Genomic DNA, 16,403 nt, shown 5'->3' on the forward strand with positions numbered 1-16,403 from the left:
GAAATGGGTGGAATGGAAAATGGAACAAAGGCATGAGGGGCTGACTGAACAGAAGCACTCCACACTGCAACATGTTGCTGTAGGTTCCACTTTTCGCGACTAAATACCACCACCAGATTCCTTCTCTCATAATGCTAGAGCTCGTGAACATCTGCTGAAGCTGAATGTTGGAACATTCAGGACAGACAAAACAAAGTACTTCTTCATGCAGCAGAAGCCAAGCTATGGTGCTTGCTCTCACAGGAGGCAGTGAAGGCCACCAAGTTGGATGGCTTGAAAAGAGGATGAGACAAATTCATGGAGAAGGAGAGGGCTATCAGGTTGCTAGAACCACAGGAGGGGTTTGAAGAATCACATGGAGTCTGAAACATAGGGTCGAGGCAGCCCCTCAACCCTTTAGGGAAATAGGCAGCAGTTACTTCTAGTTGTCTTGTGTGCACTTGGGGTTTTCTGTCCTATGTTTTATCCATTTGTTGGGTTTGGTTGTTTTACCCCCAGCCCACCCAATGCTCCAACTGATTGTGATCTTTCTGATTTGAATCATAGCCTAAACATTTTGCAATTCCTTCCCCCACCCACTCTGGTTCTGTATCATCAGCAAAATCTAATGCTTTATTGAAGTCATTAATCATAATATTGAACAGTGCTAGATCCAGGACAGAGACATAGAAATTTTGGCTGCCAACATAAAAAAACACCAAATGCATTAAAATTAAAATAAGAGGCTCTGGAAATCTGTGCTCTATACAGACTGTTCTGAAAAAAGAAATTCCACTTAAAAGTGTTGCAAGGAGTATCAGTTGCATAACAGAAAGCCACTTATGATCCGATGAAACAATAAAATGTAACAATAAGTAGTTGTTATTATCATTATTATCATGATATACTACTAATTAGTATACTACTAATTATACATGTGGGACATGACAAAATACAGTATCTCCTGTCAGGATACTGCATTCCATTTCTACCCATCGGTCTGCATTCTATGCCCACTGAGCACGTTCAGTTCTTATTGGGCTGTTTAGGTCTCCCCACCCCCACAAATGATTTGTACTTTTGCAAACCTTGAGGCTTCTCTGAGCCTTTTGTTCATGGGTGGCACTGTTTTAGCTACATGAGGACTGGCACTCAGAGATCTGAGGTAGCTGCCAGTATATGATCATGATGGCAGTGCCATCAATTTACATGGTGCTTTATAGCAGGGGTGGGGAATCAGTGGCCCTCTAGATGTTTTTGGGACTCCCAACTCTCACCAACTCAGCCATTGGCTGTGCTGATGAGAGGCAGAATTCAACAGCATCTGGAGGGCCACGAATCCTTCACCCCTTTTCTTATGCAAAGCAACAACAAAAAAGGTCTTTGCCTCAAGGAACATATACTATGCATTTCAGCCACAAGAGGAATAGGAGAGGCAAGGGTTAACCACTAATGACTGTAAGCCCATTAAGTTGCACATTCATAGGAATCCGCTCATGTCAATCTCATGAACATCAAAGCGCAGGAAAGGTTTATATCCATTTATCTTTTACATATTCACAGAAGTAAGATTGCAGAAAAACAATTCCTCTGTATAATGTGGTCCTCAGTCACTCTTCATTCAAGCCAGGCCCTTCCTTGAACCATCTAGATGTATTTTACTAAAGGTGTCCTGCAGTGTCTTAAAGCATAGTATAATTTCCTTGTCTCTTGCTGTTCCAGATTATAAAGCAGAAGATGACAAGGAATAGGTTCAAATGTTTGGGTTGAGTGGAGGTATCTGGACTGTGTTACTTTTATTTCCCTTCAGCTCTACTATTCTGACTCAGTGGCACGGTTTGCCCTCTTCAATTGCCCTGTTGTGAATTGGCCCAGTTATCACCTCTGCCATGGATTTTCTGGTCAGCTAAAACTGATTCAGGCCCACAAACTGATTCATGCCCCCATTGCGTGTGACTAGACCAACACTTCTGTCTCGTCCTGGTTTTTAGGTTTGCAACTCTCTGTTACCTTGCTAGTTAGCCAGACCCCTCTGTGGCCCCATGCTTGGCCCTCTCAGACACAGAGCTTCTCCTCTTATCATCCTGGAGTCCCACCCCTAACCCCCTCCTGCCTCCCAACCTACCCCCCAACAAACCTGTCAACAAAGTGGTAGAGGATCTCCTTCCCAGGGCAGTGTTCAGCTATCAGCACCAGATAGCGGGGGGTGATGTAGGCCTCGTGCAGAGTCATGATGCGATCGTGGTGTAGGCCCTTTAGGATCTCGTATTCCTGGAGGACGCTCTGCTTGCCTTCCGTTTCATAGGGCACAATCTTGGCCATGAATCGCTTGCCCGTGGCATTCTCCTTACATTCTCGAATCACTCCAAACCGGCCTCTGCACATATATACATGGAGCATGCTAAGTGCATATCTGGACGCTTGCTAGACCTGCCTAACAAAAGCTAAGGCACAGTGTACATAGCCTCTGTTACACAGCACTGCACATGTAACCACAGAGTTCAATGGATATGACAACAGTTTTCACATAGTTAAATTACCCAGGATTGGCTGAGACAGAGTGGGCCAAGATGCAATTGTGGGCTGGAGGTTCCCCATCTGCTTTACAGAGTGAGACTATAAGACTGTGATAGTACAGTTTTGGACAGTACCACTCCAGGTTACAGCTGCGAAGGGGTCACATTTTTGAATGCTCCATCTTGTAACAAGTTCATTGCATGTAGTAAGCAAGCACATTAAGAAGAGAGTTTATAACTAAATGTTTCTGACAAGCTAGTTTAGTACATATAAGGTTTTTTAAAAGCATTGGAGGGAACATTCAAAGATATGTGTTTCCCAGGCACAGCAGTATGAAGTAGTGCAATCCAGAATTCTACCACTTTGGTCTACTACTTTAAACTGCATAATGCGTAGAAAGAGCTCTTGAATTTGTTTGACAAGTTTAATCTCCGTCGGCTTAGTTGAAATGAAACTGCTGCCATATGATTCTTGCCATTTTCATGCAATAAACATGGTTTTGTGATTGGGCCTGTGGAGATGAGAGTCAGAGAGTCAAGTGCATGACTGAAATGTACCACAAGGAAATGGAAGGGGGTTTAGCATCCCTTGGGCACAGAGGAGAAGGAGGGCTTCTGGTGTGGGGTCTAAATCTCTGAAGATACATTGGAGGCCGTGGACGGGGGCAAGGGAGGCTGCTAATGCTACGGCCACAACATGAGAGGCCTTGGTTACATCCAGGGTCAGAGAAGGTCGGTTGCTGCACCCAATGCTGAGAAATTCCTGGCCCAGAAATGGACTAGAGGGAGGCATCATTCTGTGCTGCTTTGCATGCTATCTAGGAGAAGGTCTCAGGTTCAGAACCTGACATATCCAGGTGCAGGGCAGGGAACAAGGTTTTCTCCTTTGAACCTGGAGCACCAACAGCTAGGTAATAGTGGACCAGAATGGCCACTTCCTGCAGCGGGCTGTCCGCTTCCTATGTCTCTATGAAAGATCTCTTACCTTGCTTTCTCATCCAAGAAGGTGTAGGGTTTTTGAGGGACCCCTTGGCGCAACGACGACTCGTCCTTGGAAGTTGAAGTGAGCCTGCCCTGAGCCCCACTCCCAGCGTCCCGGCCAGGGGTACTGCTGCGGCTCAGGAAGCGAGTGTGAGAAGGCCCCTCTTCTGGGCTGGGGGTAACTGGCTGGCTGTGTGCACCTTCCATTGTGCTGGGCGCCCTTGGTGGGATGGAGATGAAAGAGGTGGCCATGTAGGGAACAGCTTTCGGGGAGACGGTCACTGGCGAGTCTGCCGCAGGGGTTGGTAAGGCAGGAGAGATGGGCGAAAACTTGGAGACGGAAGAGCCAGGGGAGGATGCCGCAGCAGGTGAGACCCTGGTGGGCACTGAGGCACTGTGGGTGCTGAGAGAAGATGCTGTTCTGGAAGGCTTCGAGTCTGGCTCTGGAGAGGTGGATGGCGCAACAGCTGGAGGTTCGGAAGACGAGGCCTCCTTGGAGGATGGAACCAGGGCCGCAATCGGGAGCTTGGCCTTCACTGTGGCCAGAGGCTTTTCCTCAGGTTGAGTCAATTTTGGGGCAGCAGGAGCCTTGCCCCCCTGTGCCGGCACTGCCCCCTTGTGCTTCCTGGGAGGGGAGGATGGCAGGGGACCTGTATTTCTGCGCACAGGTTGCGGAGACTGGTCAGTGAGGGTCTGGGTGGATCTGGTGAAAGCGGCTTTCTCCGGGGCAGTTGTACTCTTTTTGGCAGTGAGAGCTGAGAAGGCAGTCTTGGGTTCTGGGAGAGGAGAAGAGGCTGATTTAGGCTCAAAAGAGGAGGGCCTGCCTCTTTCCAGAAGGCAAAGGAAAATCTATAGAGGGAACCCCTCTCAGCTACCAGATCTATAGAGGGAACCCCTCTCAGCTACCAGATCTATAGAGGGAACCCCTCTCAGCTACCAAACAGTGGGAATCCCAACTATAGCAGAGCCAGCTCAATAAAAGAAATATCCTCTCTACCGCGGGCAGCTGCACCTTGATACCATTTGGTGGGCTTGCAGCCAGAATTTAGGACATGGCTTGTGGAGTACTTGCAAGCACAATGGCTGCATACACACCATTCAGTTTTTGAAGCATACCATATATCTGAAACAAATCCCCCCTCAAGAATCCTGGGAACTGTAATTTGTTAAAGGTCCTGGAGGGGTAAACAACGGCTCCTAGGATTCCTGGTAGTGGTGGGAATGTACTTTCAATGTAGGGTGTGTACACAGCCACGGCAACCTATTGGTTGGTTCAGGCTGTCAGGACTAAGAGCACCTCCCTCGTCCTCACCTGCACCCTCAATGAAGACCTTCCCCGAGGGGTTGCTGTAGGGGCCTTGTCCGGCCTTGTTAGCACAGGCAACACGAAACTTGACCATGCTCGCAACGGGGAGATCTGTCACGTTGAAGTAGCAGTCAGCGATGCCGGAGCTTACCAACTTCCACTCATGTTCTCCTGGGGCGGGGGAAGGAAAACATCAAAGCTATCTGCAGTAAATATAACACATTAAAGACCAAACAAAACCAATGCTGAAAACCAGAAACAAACAAACAAAAACAACAACCACAGAATGCAGGGAAAAAATCAAAATGAAAACATGGTGCAAGAAAAAAAGATTTGGCATCAGACTGAAACGCAGGTAAAGAGAGGGTTGATTAGGGCAGAGCAGGGAGCTCCACAAAGCATGGGGAAGAATGCAAATGAGACAGGACTGTTGATAGCTTGGACCCAAACTGTTTTGGGGCTTTGTAGTCATAACCAGGATTTTGAATTAGGAACAGTTAGCCAATGAACAATATTGGAGTCATATGCTCTGATAAGCACCATCCTAGCTACTGAATTCTGCACCAGCTGAAGTTTCTGAACCTTTTCTGGAATCAGCTCCACGTAGGGTGTGTACCATATCTGCCTAATCTGGATCATGTTACCAAAACATGTGTGACAGTGGCTGGATATTGCCCCGGGGAGGGGGGGCTCACTGGAAGAGGCTGTGCCTTGCATGAAGATTGAACCTAGTCTTGAAAACACCCATCTGTACAGAAAGGTGATGAGCTCCGTATCTTGTCCTCAGATTTGGGCTGAATCTGTAACTGAACTGCATATAATGCAAGAGGATGGGGAAGGGAAACTACTAGGAAGCAATACTTTTCAGTCTTGTACCTCCAGCTGTTTGGGAATGGGCAGGAGTAGGAATAAGAAGATGACTGCGAGTTGCACTGTAGCCTTATGAGAAGAATAAAAAATTCTGCACATGCGAACATGGAGGTGGTGGATATGGAGCCCCAGAAGGTCCACAAAGAACCAGGGGAATGCATGTGACGACTAGAGCCTCTGCAAAGGAAAGGGCAGAAAGCAGCTGGCAATATTTTCCACATCCCACCAGTTCATACCATCCATCTTCCGTTCCAGCGTGTAAGTGCAGGGTGCCTGAGTATCCGCTGGCCTCCATAGCACCAGAACTGTGTTCCTGTACTTCTGGGGGATTTCTGGGGTGCCTGGTCTCCCAGGAATCTCTGTTAGGAACAGGTTTGAGAAAAGAGAAATAAATGGAAGAGCATGAGATAGTAACCTATGAGATATGGGATGGAAGGATCTGTCGATTTCGTTTCTCACAGTTTCTATTTTTTTCCAGTCTTAAATTCAGTTCTCCACATTTTGCAGGAATTTGTGGATTTAAAAAAAAACAAAACTCACGTACCATCATTTCAGTACAAATTTCTCTTGATAAATTTCTGCATGCATTTTTTTTTAAACTAAGGTACACGTATTTACACAAATATCTTCATTTTTATGCATATATTCCTATAATACATGCATTTTTGTAAAGATTATTTGGTTGGAGAACTGCACTTCAGAATTCAGATGAGTGTGAATGTAAAGGGAGAGCTGTTTCAGAATAGGCGAATTTTATAGATTCGGTTGTCAATGCACACTGATTCATATTTCTCTTCCATTGCTACATGAGATACATTGCCGCAACAAGCTCATAGATGTTTGGTTGGGGTGGTGGGGAACCACAGCGCACTCTTTTTCTATCCTTACTTGCTACAGCCAGGGTGCAGGAACTGGTGGCAGTGCCCAGCGCATTGGTAGCGTTGCATTCATACAAGCCTGCATCCTTCTTGGAGACTTTGGAGATGGTGAGCAGCTGGCGGCCATCTTTACATGCCACAATGTTGAGAACACCCTCTGATACCAGGGTGTTCTTATCTGCAGAGGACAAGAAAACCGATCCGTACAACCACTCTAGGTATATGAATATTGCACACTGCCTTACATCCTCCTCCTGTAGCTTGTGCTCTAATGCATCTTTGCCACAGAGTTCATACTCAGTTACTCAAACATGTGAGCTTCATCAGAAGTCGGAGCACCTCTTTGCCTGGCTGAACCCAAGGGGTCCCTATCCCAACAGAGTTTGGCACTTCTGAGTTCCAAGAGAATGTAACCATTTGGATGGCAACCAGTGCAAGGATACGCAATTTGCATCATGGTGATGCAAGGGTATACAGCTAGGTCTGTCTGCATGGACGCCCAAATGGCAGCTCAGTTCTGGGCTTGACCTCTCCTAGCTCTGTGGCTGAACCTGCCTTGGGTGGCATTGCATCATGGCTGTCTGGTAAGATAACTGTTAGGAATCACACACTGGGAAACAACTTGGCAGGTATCAGGCTCCACCTTTCTGATCTTGAGAGTCAAGAAGCTATATTGCTTCTTCCACTCCCAACATGCAGACACACATGCTCCTTGTGACACAATGCTTACCTTTCATCCACAGTATGCGAGGGGCAGGGCTGGCTGCAGGAAGGCAGCAGAGCTGCACTGCCTCTCCCTCCAGCAGTACCTGGTCCTTCAATTTTATGTGGAAAACTGGAGGGAAGTCTGCGTTGGACAAAGAATAAAAGGGGTCAATCCGAGGCTGCTTCCAAGTACCACATAGATGGTGCTAAAAGGCTTGGCAGGAATTCAATCCCCAGCATAGAAATGATCCCCTGTAACAGGGTTGGGGAAACCCCAGGTCTGGGGGCCAATTGCAGCTCCACAGGACTCTCTGCCTGGCCCTCAGAATTCTACACAGCCAATGCCTCTCTCCATAGGCCCCACCCCCCTTTCCCACGCTCTACCCCTCACTGGTCCTGCTCCATGGTTTCCTTGAGTGCTTTTGCCTAGCTAGAATGTGTCCCTGAATGGTAATAATGCCTCTTGCTTGCCTGGTCATTTAGAGGTGTGAGGAGTAACCTCTGACTTTTGCATGACTGGAATTTGGCCTGCTCTAAGCAGTCCCACCTCTTCCACTCCGTTTTGCCCCTGGCTGTGCCCACCACTGACAAGCAGCCCACGTGGGAATGTGGCCCTCCGACTGAAAAAGGTTTCCCACCCCTGCCCTATAGAGTGGAGTGGAGAAGATACAAGTTCAGTCCTTCGCCATCACATTTCCCTAGAACGGCCCGCTCTAACTGCCCCGGCGGCTGGAACTTTCTAGCACAGCTGAATAGGTGAGAGCAACTCAGGCTTCCACTGGCCAGCCACACCAGGCTGAATTTATCTCAATGGCAGCCCCACACTTCTTCGTGAGCATACCTGACTCGCTGAGCACATAGGGTTGGCTCATAATGACAACACCGTCCCCTCTCAGGCTGGCAGGAATGTTGGGCTGTGAAGCAACCTTGTCTTTCTTGGATCTGGACAAGCTCCAGCGTTCCCAGCGAGAACCGCGCCGCTGGCTTTCACCAGGACCTGTGAAAATGACAGATATGGGTGGGCTCTTTCTTGCGCAAGCCAAGAGAATCCTGGGAAATTGTTGGGGTGCCTGATTGACGCAGTGCTTGCTTTAAAGACTGTCTCAAGCCAAATCTTTAAAAATGTAGTACAAACACTGACAACTGGGAAACACTGGCTTGCGAGCGCTCCAGCTGGAGAACAGCCTTTACCAAAGGTGTCACAGGCTTTGTAGACACTCAAACTCAGGACGCAAGGGAGAAACATGCTAGGAGGAAGGCACGCTTAGCAAATCCACACCGTGATCAACTCCCACCCGGAAACCAATGTCCTCACTGTGGAAGGATGTGTGGGTCCAGAATTGGCCTCCACAGTCACTTACAGACTCATTGTTAAAACTGTGTTTATGGAAGACAATCTTACTCGGCTATGAGTGATCGCCAAAGAAGAAGAAGCTTCTACTGGATGTGTGGTGTGCTCAGAGCAGCTGCATCGTGAGTGCTGGAGAAGGCCTCTCCCTCCTCAGGCTAATTCCATCCGGCCTAGGGGGCGGGGCCCAGACTCACCTTCGCCACAGCTTCAAGAGGCCTCATTGGGGTCTGGGACATCGCTGCTGCTGCATCGTGAGTGTTGGAGAAGGCCTCTCCCTCCTCAGGCTAATTCCATCCGGCCTAGGGGGCGGGGCCCAGACTCACCTTCGCCACAGCTTTAAGAGGCCTCATTGGGGTCTGGGACATCGCTGCTGCTGCATCATGAGTGCTGGAGAAGGCCTCTCCCTCCTCAGGCTAATTCCATCCGGCCTAGGGGGCGGGGCCCAGACTCACCTTCGCCACAGCTTTAAGAGGCCTCATTGGGGTCTGGGACATCGCTGCTGCTGCATCATGAGTGCTGGAGAAGGCCTCTCCCTCCTCAGGCTAATCCCATCCGGCCTAGGGGGCGGGGCCCAGACTCACCTTCGCCACAGCTTTAAGAGGCCTCATTGGGGTCTGGGACATCGCTGCTGCTGCATCATGAGTGTTGGAGAAGGCCTCTCCCTCCTCAGGCTAATTCCATCCGGCCTAGGGGGCGGGGCCCAGGCTCACCTTCGCCACAGCTTCAAGAGGCCTCATTGGGGTCTGGGACATCGCTGCTGCTGCATTGTGAGTGTTGGAGAAGGCCTCTCCCTCCTCAGGCTAATTCCATCCGGCCTAGGGGGCGGGGCCCAGGCTCACCTTCGCCACAGCTTTAAGAGCCTCATTGGGGTCTGGGACATCGCTGCTGCTGCATCGTGAGTGCTGGAGAAGGCCTCTCCCTCCTCAGGCTAATTCCATCCGGCCTAGGGGGCGGGGCCCAGGCTCACCTTCGCCACAGCTTTAGGAGCCTCGTTGGGGCCTGGGACATCGCTGCTGCTGCATCGTGAGTGTTGGAGAAGGCCTCTCCCTCCTCAGGCTAATTCCATCCGGCCTAGGGGGCGGGGCCCAGGCTCACCTTCGCCACAGCTTCAAGAGGCCTCATTGGGGTCTGGGACATCGCTGCTGCTGCATCGTGAGTGCTGGAGAAGGCCTCTCCCTCCTCAGGCTAATCCCATCCGGCCTAGGGGGCGGGGCCCAGGCTCACCTTCGCCACAGCTTCAAGAGGCCTCATTGGGGTCTGGGACATCGCTGCTGCTGCATCGTGGGTGCTGGAGAGGGCCTCTCCCTCCTCAGGCTAATTCCATCCGGCCTAGGGGGCGGGGCCCAGACTCACCTTCGCCACAGCTTTAGGAGCCTCGTTGGGGCCTGGGACATCGCTGCTGCTGCATCGTGGGTGCTGGAGAAGGCCTCTCCCTCCTCAGGCTAATCCCATCCGGCCTAGGGGGCGGGGCCCAGACTCACCTTCGCCACAGCTTTAGGAGCCTCGTTGGGGCCTGGGACATCGCTGCTGCTGCATTGTGGGTGCTGGAGAGGGCCTCTCCCTCCTCAGGCTCATTCCATCTGGCCTAGGGGGCGGGGCCCAGGCTCACCCCCGTAATAGCTTTAAGGACACTGGTGCTGCTGCAGCATATGTTAAACATGTTTATATATATTTTAAGGTGTTTTAAAGGTGTTTTTATTGTTTATTTTGTTGTACCACCGTGAACGGTGGTTTTTATCCATGTATTTTGTTTTGTTCCGTTTTGTTTTGTTTTGGGGTCGGACATTGAGTGGGGTGGGGATTGGTTTTGTTTGGGCATAATTGTTTTTGGTTGTTTTGTTTTCTATTTTATAAATGGAGGTTAGTATGAGGCCTGGGATTGCTACCGTGGAGGGGCGAGGGAGGTATGGCGGTGGGGGCAGATATTATAGGCGAAGGGGATCGAGATACGGATATGCTCGTACCCCTTCCAATCTGCGCCCCATCCCGAGGGACAAGGGTAGGGTGAGCAAGGATTACTCACCTCCTTCACTGGTGTTGTGCAATGCCAGGTCTATAGGCAACAAAACCGCTACCCTGCGAGATTTCTTTACCTCGCAGGGGGTCGACCTGGCTTGTGTGACGGAGACCTGGGTGCGCGAAGGGGTAACTGTTACCTTACGAGAGATGGCGCCCCCGGGTTTCTCCGTCCTCCACCAGTCACGGACTGTGGGCCGGGGGGGAGGGGTGGCAGTATTAATCCGGGAAGATTGTTCTTTCAGGGCTCTACCATCGCCATCGATCCCCGGCATTGAATGTGTTGGCCTAGTGTGGGGCTCCGAGGAGAGCTTGGCTGTCTGGCTGGTGTACCGGCCACCTAGCGCACCAGCAGCCACCCTGTCAGGCCTGCTGGAGGCGGTGGCCGGCTGGGCCTTGGAGTTCCCTAACCTATTGGTATTGGGAGACTTCAACTTCCACGCTGATGCCACTCCCTCCTCACAGGCTCTGGACCTGGTGTCTTCCATGGCGACACTAGGGCTCTCCCAGTTTGTTTCGGGCCACACACATCAAGCAGGCCACACGCTGGATTTGATCTTTGGCGCCGGTATAGATGTGATCATGTCTCCTTCGATGAAGGTGCCATGGTCTGATCACTACGCTCTGAAAGCCAGGATTGACTTTCCACCCCCACCCTGCTTAGGTGGCGAGCCGATTTGGGCTCGCCCGCAGAGGCTGATGGACCCTGATAGATTCCGTCAAGCCTTGCGGGACCTTGCTCCCCCTGGCGACTCATTGACTGAGCTTGTTGAGGGCTGGAATACCCAGCTCCTGGCAGCCATCGATGAGATCGCACCTAAGCGCCCTCTGCGACCCCGCAGAAACCGGGCTCCCTGGTTTACCGAGGAGCTTCGGAAAATGAAGCGGGACCTCAGACGGCTAGAGCGAGTATGGCGGGGTGCCCGTGACGGAGCCTCAAGAACATCTTATAAGGTTTTTATGAAAACCTATGAGATGGCAGTGAAGGCCGCTAAGAAGTCTTACTTCTCGGCCTCGATTGCATCCGCTAGCTCTCGCCTGGCGCAATTATTTAGTATAATTCGGTCTTTAACGTCCCTTGAAGGACAGCCAAATTTAAATAACAATCTGACACACAGCTGTGAGGCATTTGCGAGCTTTTTTGCGGAGAAGGTCCTGTTGCTCCGCCATGACCTCCCTGCCAACTTGGATACAATAAAGGAACTGGAGGCCCCTCGAGGGCTGGACCACTTTGACCGGATATCTCCAGCCGATGTGGACAGATTCCTCCAAGCTGGAAAGCCCACCACCTGTCCTCTTGACCCGTGCCCGTCATGGCTGATTAGAGCGTGTCCAGACGAGGTGCGGGCCCCCCTGGGGGATATCATCAATTTGTCCCTTGGCACCGGGATATTCCCAGGGGAACTGAAGGAGGCGGTGGTGCGTCCGCTCTTAAAGAAAACATCATTAGATCCCTTAGATCTATCCAATTACCGCCCGGTCTCGAATCTTCCATTCCTGGGTAAGGTGATTGAGAGAGCGGTTGCTGAACAGCTTGGTAGGTTTCTGGATGAAACATCTGCTTTGGATCCATTCCAGTCCAGCTTCCGTGCTGGTCATGGGACCGAGACGGCTCTGGTCGCCCTAACAGATGATCTCCGCAGGCAGCTGGATCGAGGCGGGTCGGGGCTGCTGATTCTTCTAGATCTGTCAGCAGCCTTTGACATGGTCGATCACGAACTCCTGGACCACCGCCTTGCCGACGTGGGGATCCAGGGCACAGTCCTTCAATGGCTGCGCTCGTTTCTCTCTGATCGGGGACAGAGGGTGGCGCTTGGGGGGGGAATTGTCATCGCGTCACTCCTTGGTGTGTGGAGTGCCTCAGGGTGCGATTCTCTCCCCGATGCTTTTTAACATCTTTATGCGCCCCCTCGCCCAGCTTGTCCGGAGTTTTGGGCTGGGTTGCCATCAGTATGCTGATGACACCCAACTCTATCTGTTGATGGATGGCCATCCTAACTCGGCCCCAGACACACTGACCAGATGTCTGGAAGCTGTGGCTGGATGGTTACGTGGGAGCCGGTTGAAGTTAAATCCTTCGAAGACAGAGGTCCTCTGGCTGGGGCGGGACGATATGGGATCGAGGGGGCAACTCCCATCTCTTGCGGGGGTGCAATTAGTGCCAGCACCGTCCGTTAAGAGTTTGGGTGTAATCTTCGATACCTCCCTCTCTATGGAGGCGCAGATTACAGCTATAACAAAGGCGGCATTTTTCCATCTCCGCCAAGCTAAGCAGTTGGCCCCTTATCTCTCTCGCCCTGACCTAGCCACTGTGATCCATGCGACGGTCACCTCCAGACTGGATTATTGTAACTCGCTCTACGTGGGGCTGCCCTTGAGACTGACCCAGAAACTCCAGCGGGTGCAGAATGCCGCAGCGAGACTCCTTACGGGGTCTTCGCTGCGGGATCACATTCATCCGGTGCTATACCAGCTGCACTGGTTCCCAGTGGAGTACAGGATCAGGTTTAAGGTGCTGGTTTTAACCTTTAAAGCCCTATACGGCCTAGGACCCTCGTACCTACGGGACCGCCTCTCCTGGTATGCCCCACAGAGAAACCTACGGTCTACAAATAATAACACCCTCAAGGTCCCAGGCCTCAGAGAGGTTAGGCTGGCCTCAACTAGAGCCAGGGCCTTCTCGGCTGCGGCTCCAAACTGGTGGAATGCTCTGTCACAAGAGACTAGGGCCCTGCGGGACTTGACATCTTTCCGCAGGGCCTGCAAGACAGAGTTGTTCCGCCAGGCCTTTGGTCAGGGCGCAGCCTGACTCCCTCCTCTGGCAACCTGCACAGAATTTTGTTTAATCGGTTGCCATCAATTTGATTTTAACTAATTTTTATAATGAAATATTTTTATAATGTGTTATTATTTGATTGTTTATTTGATTGTTGTTAGCCGCCCTGAGCCCGGCTCAGCTGGGGAGGGCGGGATATAAATAAAACTTATTATTATTATTATTAGTCACTCTCAGATCACACATACTCTTCTACCTCAGCTGTGTTAGCATCCTCTAAAATATCCAACTTATTCTTCTCTCTTTTTTCTCTCTTCCTTGATCCCTAGTTCCTCCAGCATTTTCCTGGAACTTGTACACAACCCAAAAAGTGGCCAACAAGTTGGTGGAACTACAATTTGTAAGCCTCCCTCCCTCCCCCAGATTAAAAGTCATACAGCACTTATAAAGGATGCCTTTAAACATGCACAGAGGAGCCATGCTCCCTCAATGGAGAAACATCAACCATAACACACACACGCTTTCCCAGGTGGGAAATGGTTGTAGACCATTGCTCACCGCTGCCTGTGGATGTGTCAGACTGGAAGGACTCTGTGGAAGGGACACTTGCAGACTGGGCTGCCAGCTGGTTCTGCGGGATACCCACTTGACGCAGGTTTTCCCCCTCTGAAGTTGCACGGCGCAGGTGAGAGAGGAAAGGAGCTTTCTTCTCAGGCTGCCTGATACGGTCGCCACCAGCAGCAGCTGCCTGGTCTTCTTCGCCACGTTGTGAGTGGCTGCGCAGATGCGTGGAGAGGCGCCCCATGGTGGTCCCGATCTTCCTGCGCACAGCCATGACGGGCGACTCATTGGAGCCAGGCTCCGACAGCTGGCTGTCCGAGTCCTTTTTGTCCTTGGAAGCCAGACCCCCAGACAGCCTCGCTCCCCCTCCTTCCTCCTCCTTGGCCTTCCTCCTCTCGACGGGAGGCGTGCGTCGGAGTCGCATTGACATCCTGCGGATGAAGCCGCCCTCCTTCTCCACTTCATGCAGGTCCTGCACAGAACGAGAGCGCTCGCCCAGGTGTCGAGAGACCGCAGACTTGGACAGCTCCAGTGGGGCACCCACAGGGCCTGGCCGGTAGATGCCCTCTTCCCGCGGCCCGGCCAGCTGCCGCTCCTCAGACCTGGAGAGCAGCTTGCGGCCCCTGCTGAGGGAGCCTTCCCTGCCCCTCTTGAATTTGGCCTCAAAGACCTCTTCAGAGTCAATGTCCAGAATGTGCTCAGCACTGGAGGAGCGAACTTGGGGGGAGGGTTCCTTGCTGGGGGTCTGCGCAGCCTTCTTGGCAAAGGCAGCAGTGGGGTGGGACTGTGTTGTAGCTGGAGAGGTTTGAGGTATACCTTCTGAGGCAGCCGCAGAAGGTTCTGCAGCCTCCCTGGGAGGGACCTGGGATGACTCGCCAGCCAGGCTCTGCATGACATCAGCGTAGGCCGAACGCTTGGGGGCCGAGCTGCCTGGGGTGGGTGAGATGGGTGTGCGAGTTGTTGGCTTCCTTGGAGAGCCTATGGCTTTCACAGCTTCTGGAGCATCAGGTTTGGACAATCTCACCAAGGCCTTTTCCTCAGGTCCCCTGGCGGTTGGTCTCCTCAAGCTAGCCCTGCTGATGGGCTTTGTTCCCACCTCCGCCTCAGGGGTAGGTGGCTTGGAGGGAACCTCGTGTGGTGTGTGGGGCCTGGATTCATTCAGAGCGGAGAGGGACGGTGTCTCTTTCAGCCTCTGGACTTCGGCCTGGGCTAAGGGGATTTCCAGCGGTGCTCCAGAGCGGCGGTGCAGGGTGACAGGCTCCCCGTCACCTTGGCTGAAGGAGCTGCTCTTTTGGAGGAGGCGCCCCTCAGGGGGCATGTGCTGCGGAGCTGTCTCGATGGAGGCTGCGCGCACCATCTTGTGCCCAGGGGACAGCTGCTTCTCCAGCCTGGGAGGCCTCAAGCCCTTTTTCTCAAGGCCGAGGGTCTCCAGCAGCGGCCCCCGCAATCCGCTCAGCTTACCGTCCACGGGGCTGCCGTGCAACAGGCGCTGCCGCATGACCTCCAGGCGCTGGGTGTATTCTTCCTCTGGCAGCCCGCCCTTCCTGCGGTACAATGTGCCGGGGCTGGGGCTCCGACGGGGCAGCTCCATGGAGGCTGCTTTGGTCAGGCGTTTGCGGGAGTGGGGCTCCGCTTCATCCGAGGGGAGACTAAGCAACAGGGCGCTGTCGGCAGAGCTGCCACGGCGCAGCTCCCCCTTACGCGAAGCTTTGTCAGATGCTTCTGGGGAATCCAGGCTGGAGCCTTTCTTCAGGGCCTTCCTGGGGTACTCTGGCCTTTTCTGGGCCTCGCGAGTCTCCTCGTCGGAAGAGCCAGGCTCCTCAGCCTCTGTGGAGCGCTTCCGTGGCAACGTGCCCTTCTGCCTCCTGAAAGAGAGCTCTGCTTCTTCCTTTCTCTTGGGATCCACCACAGCTCCCTGCCCCTCATCATCCTGCCACTCCATCAGTGTGCCCTCTTCATCTGCTGGAGCCCCCTCAGGGCTGGGAGGCTCATCATCGGTTGGGATCTCAGTGAGGGACATGCGGGAGCCAGAAAATTCAGGCTGATGGGGCATGGGAATGTAGGGCAACTCCTCTGGGTCATCAGAATCCGAAGAGGAGGACAACACCGAGGTCTCCTTGAGGAGGCGAGGCACAGCAATAGACAAGTGGCTGGATGTGTCCTCTAGGAGCTCAGGAATCGGCCGTGGCACCATGTTGCACTTGTAGCTGATCTGGGAGCGCTGGGGAAAGAAAGCACACACTGAGGGGAGAATAGGATGGAGCTCAAGCAAAGACCCAGAGAGCCTCTGTTCCACCCACACCTCATTTCACAGGCTTGGCTGCCCACCCTCTTGATGAGGTCAGACTGTAGCTCCCATCATCCTTGACCACTGGACACGTTGGTTGACCAACAACATCTGAAGAGCACCATGGAAAACTGTCAGGGTCATATGCACACACAGACACTCACAATTACACACACA

At 52.3% G+C, this 16,403-nt stretch overlaps 1 protein-coding gene across 6 annotated transcripts in view; it reads right to left on the minus strand.

Moving 5' to 3' along the window:
- SPEG (striated muscle enriched protein kinase) overlaps nucleotides 1-16,403 on the minus strand; it is a 110,251-nt gene that overhangs the window by 11,522 nt on the left and 82,326 nt on the right. For all 6 annotated transcript variants that reach the window (XM_082237158.1, XM_082237159.1, XM_082237163.1 and 3 more), the window contains 8 exons: nucleotides 13,937-16,160; nucleotides 8,077-8,232; nucleotides 7,261-7,377; nucleotides 6,541-6,708; nucleotides 5,889-6,011; nucleotides 4,789-4,953; nucleotides 3,481-4,252; nucleotides 2,117-2,356 (listed from right to left, as the gene is read on the minus strand). In XM_082237158.1, coding sequence (XP_082093284.1) covers nucleotides 2,117-2,356; nucleotides 3,481-4,252; nucleotides 4,789-4,953; nucleotides 5,889-6,011; nucleotides 6,541-6,708; nucleotides 7,261-7,377; nucleotides 8,077-8,232; nucleotides 13,937-16,160 — 3,965 coding nt within the window. The remainder of the gene's footprint in view (nucleotides 1-2,116; nucleotides 2,357-3,480; nucleotides 4,253-4,788; nucleotides 4,954-5,888; nucleotides 6,012-6,540; nucleotides 6,709-7,260; nucleotides 7,378-8,076; nucleotides 8,233-13,936; nucleotides 16,161-16,403) is intronic.

Source organism: Podarcis vaucheri (assembly GCF_965113315.1).
Source record: "Podarcis vaucheri genome assembly, chromosome: 1".
Classification (NCBI taxonomy): Eukaryota; Metazoa; Chordata; class Lepidosauria; order Squamata; family Lacertidae; genus Podarcis; species Podarcis vaucheri.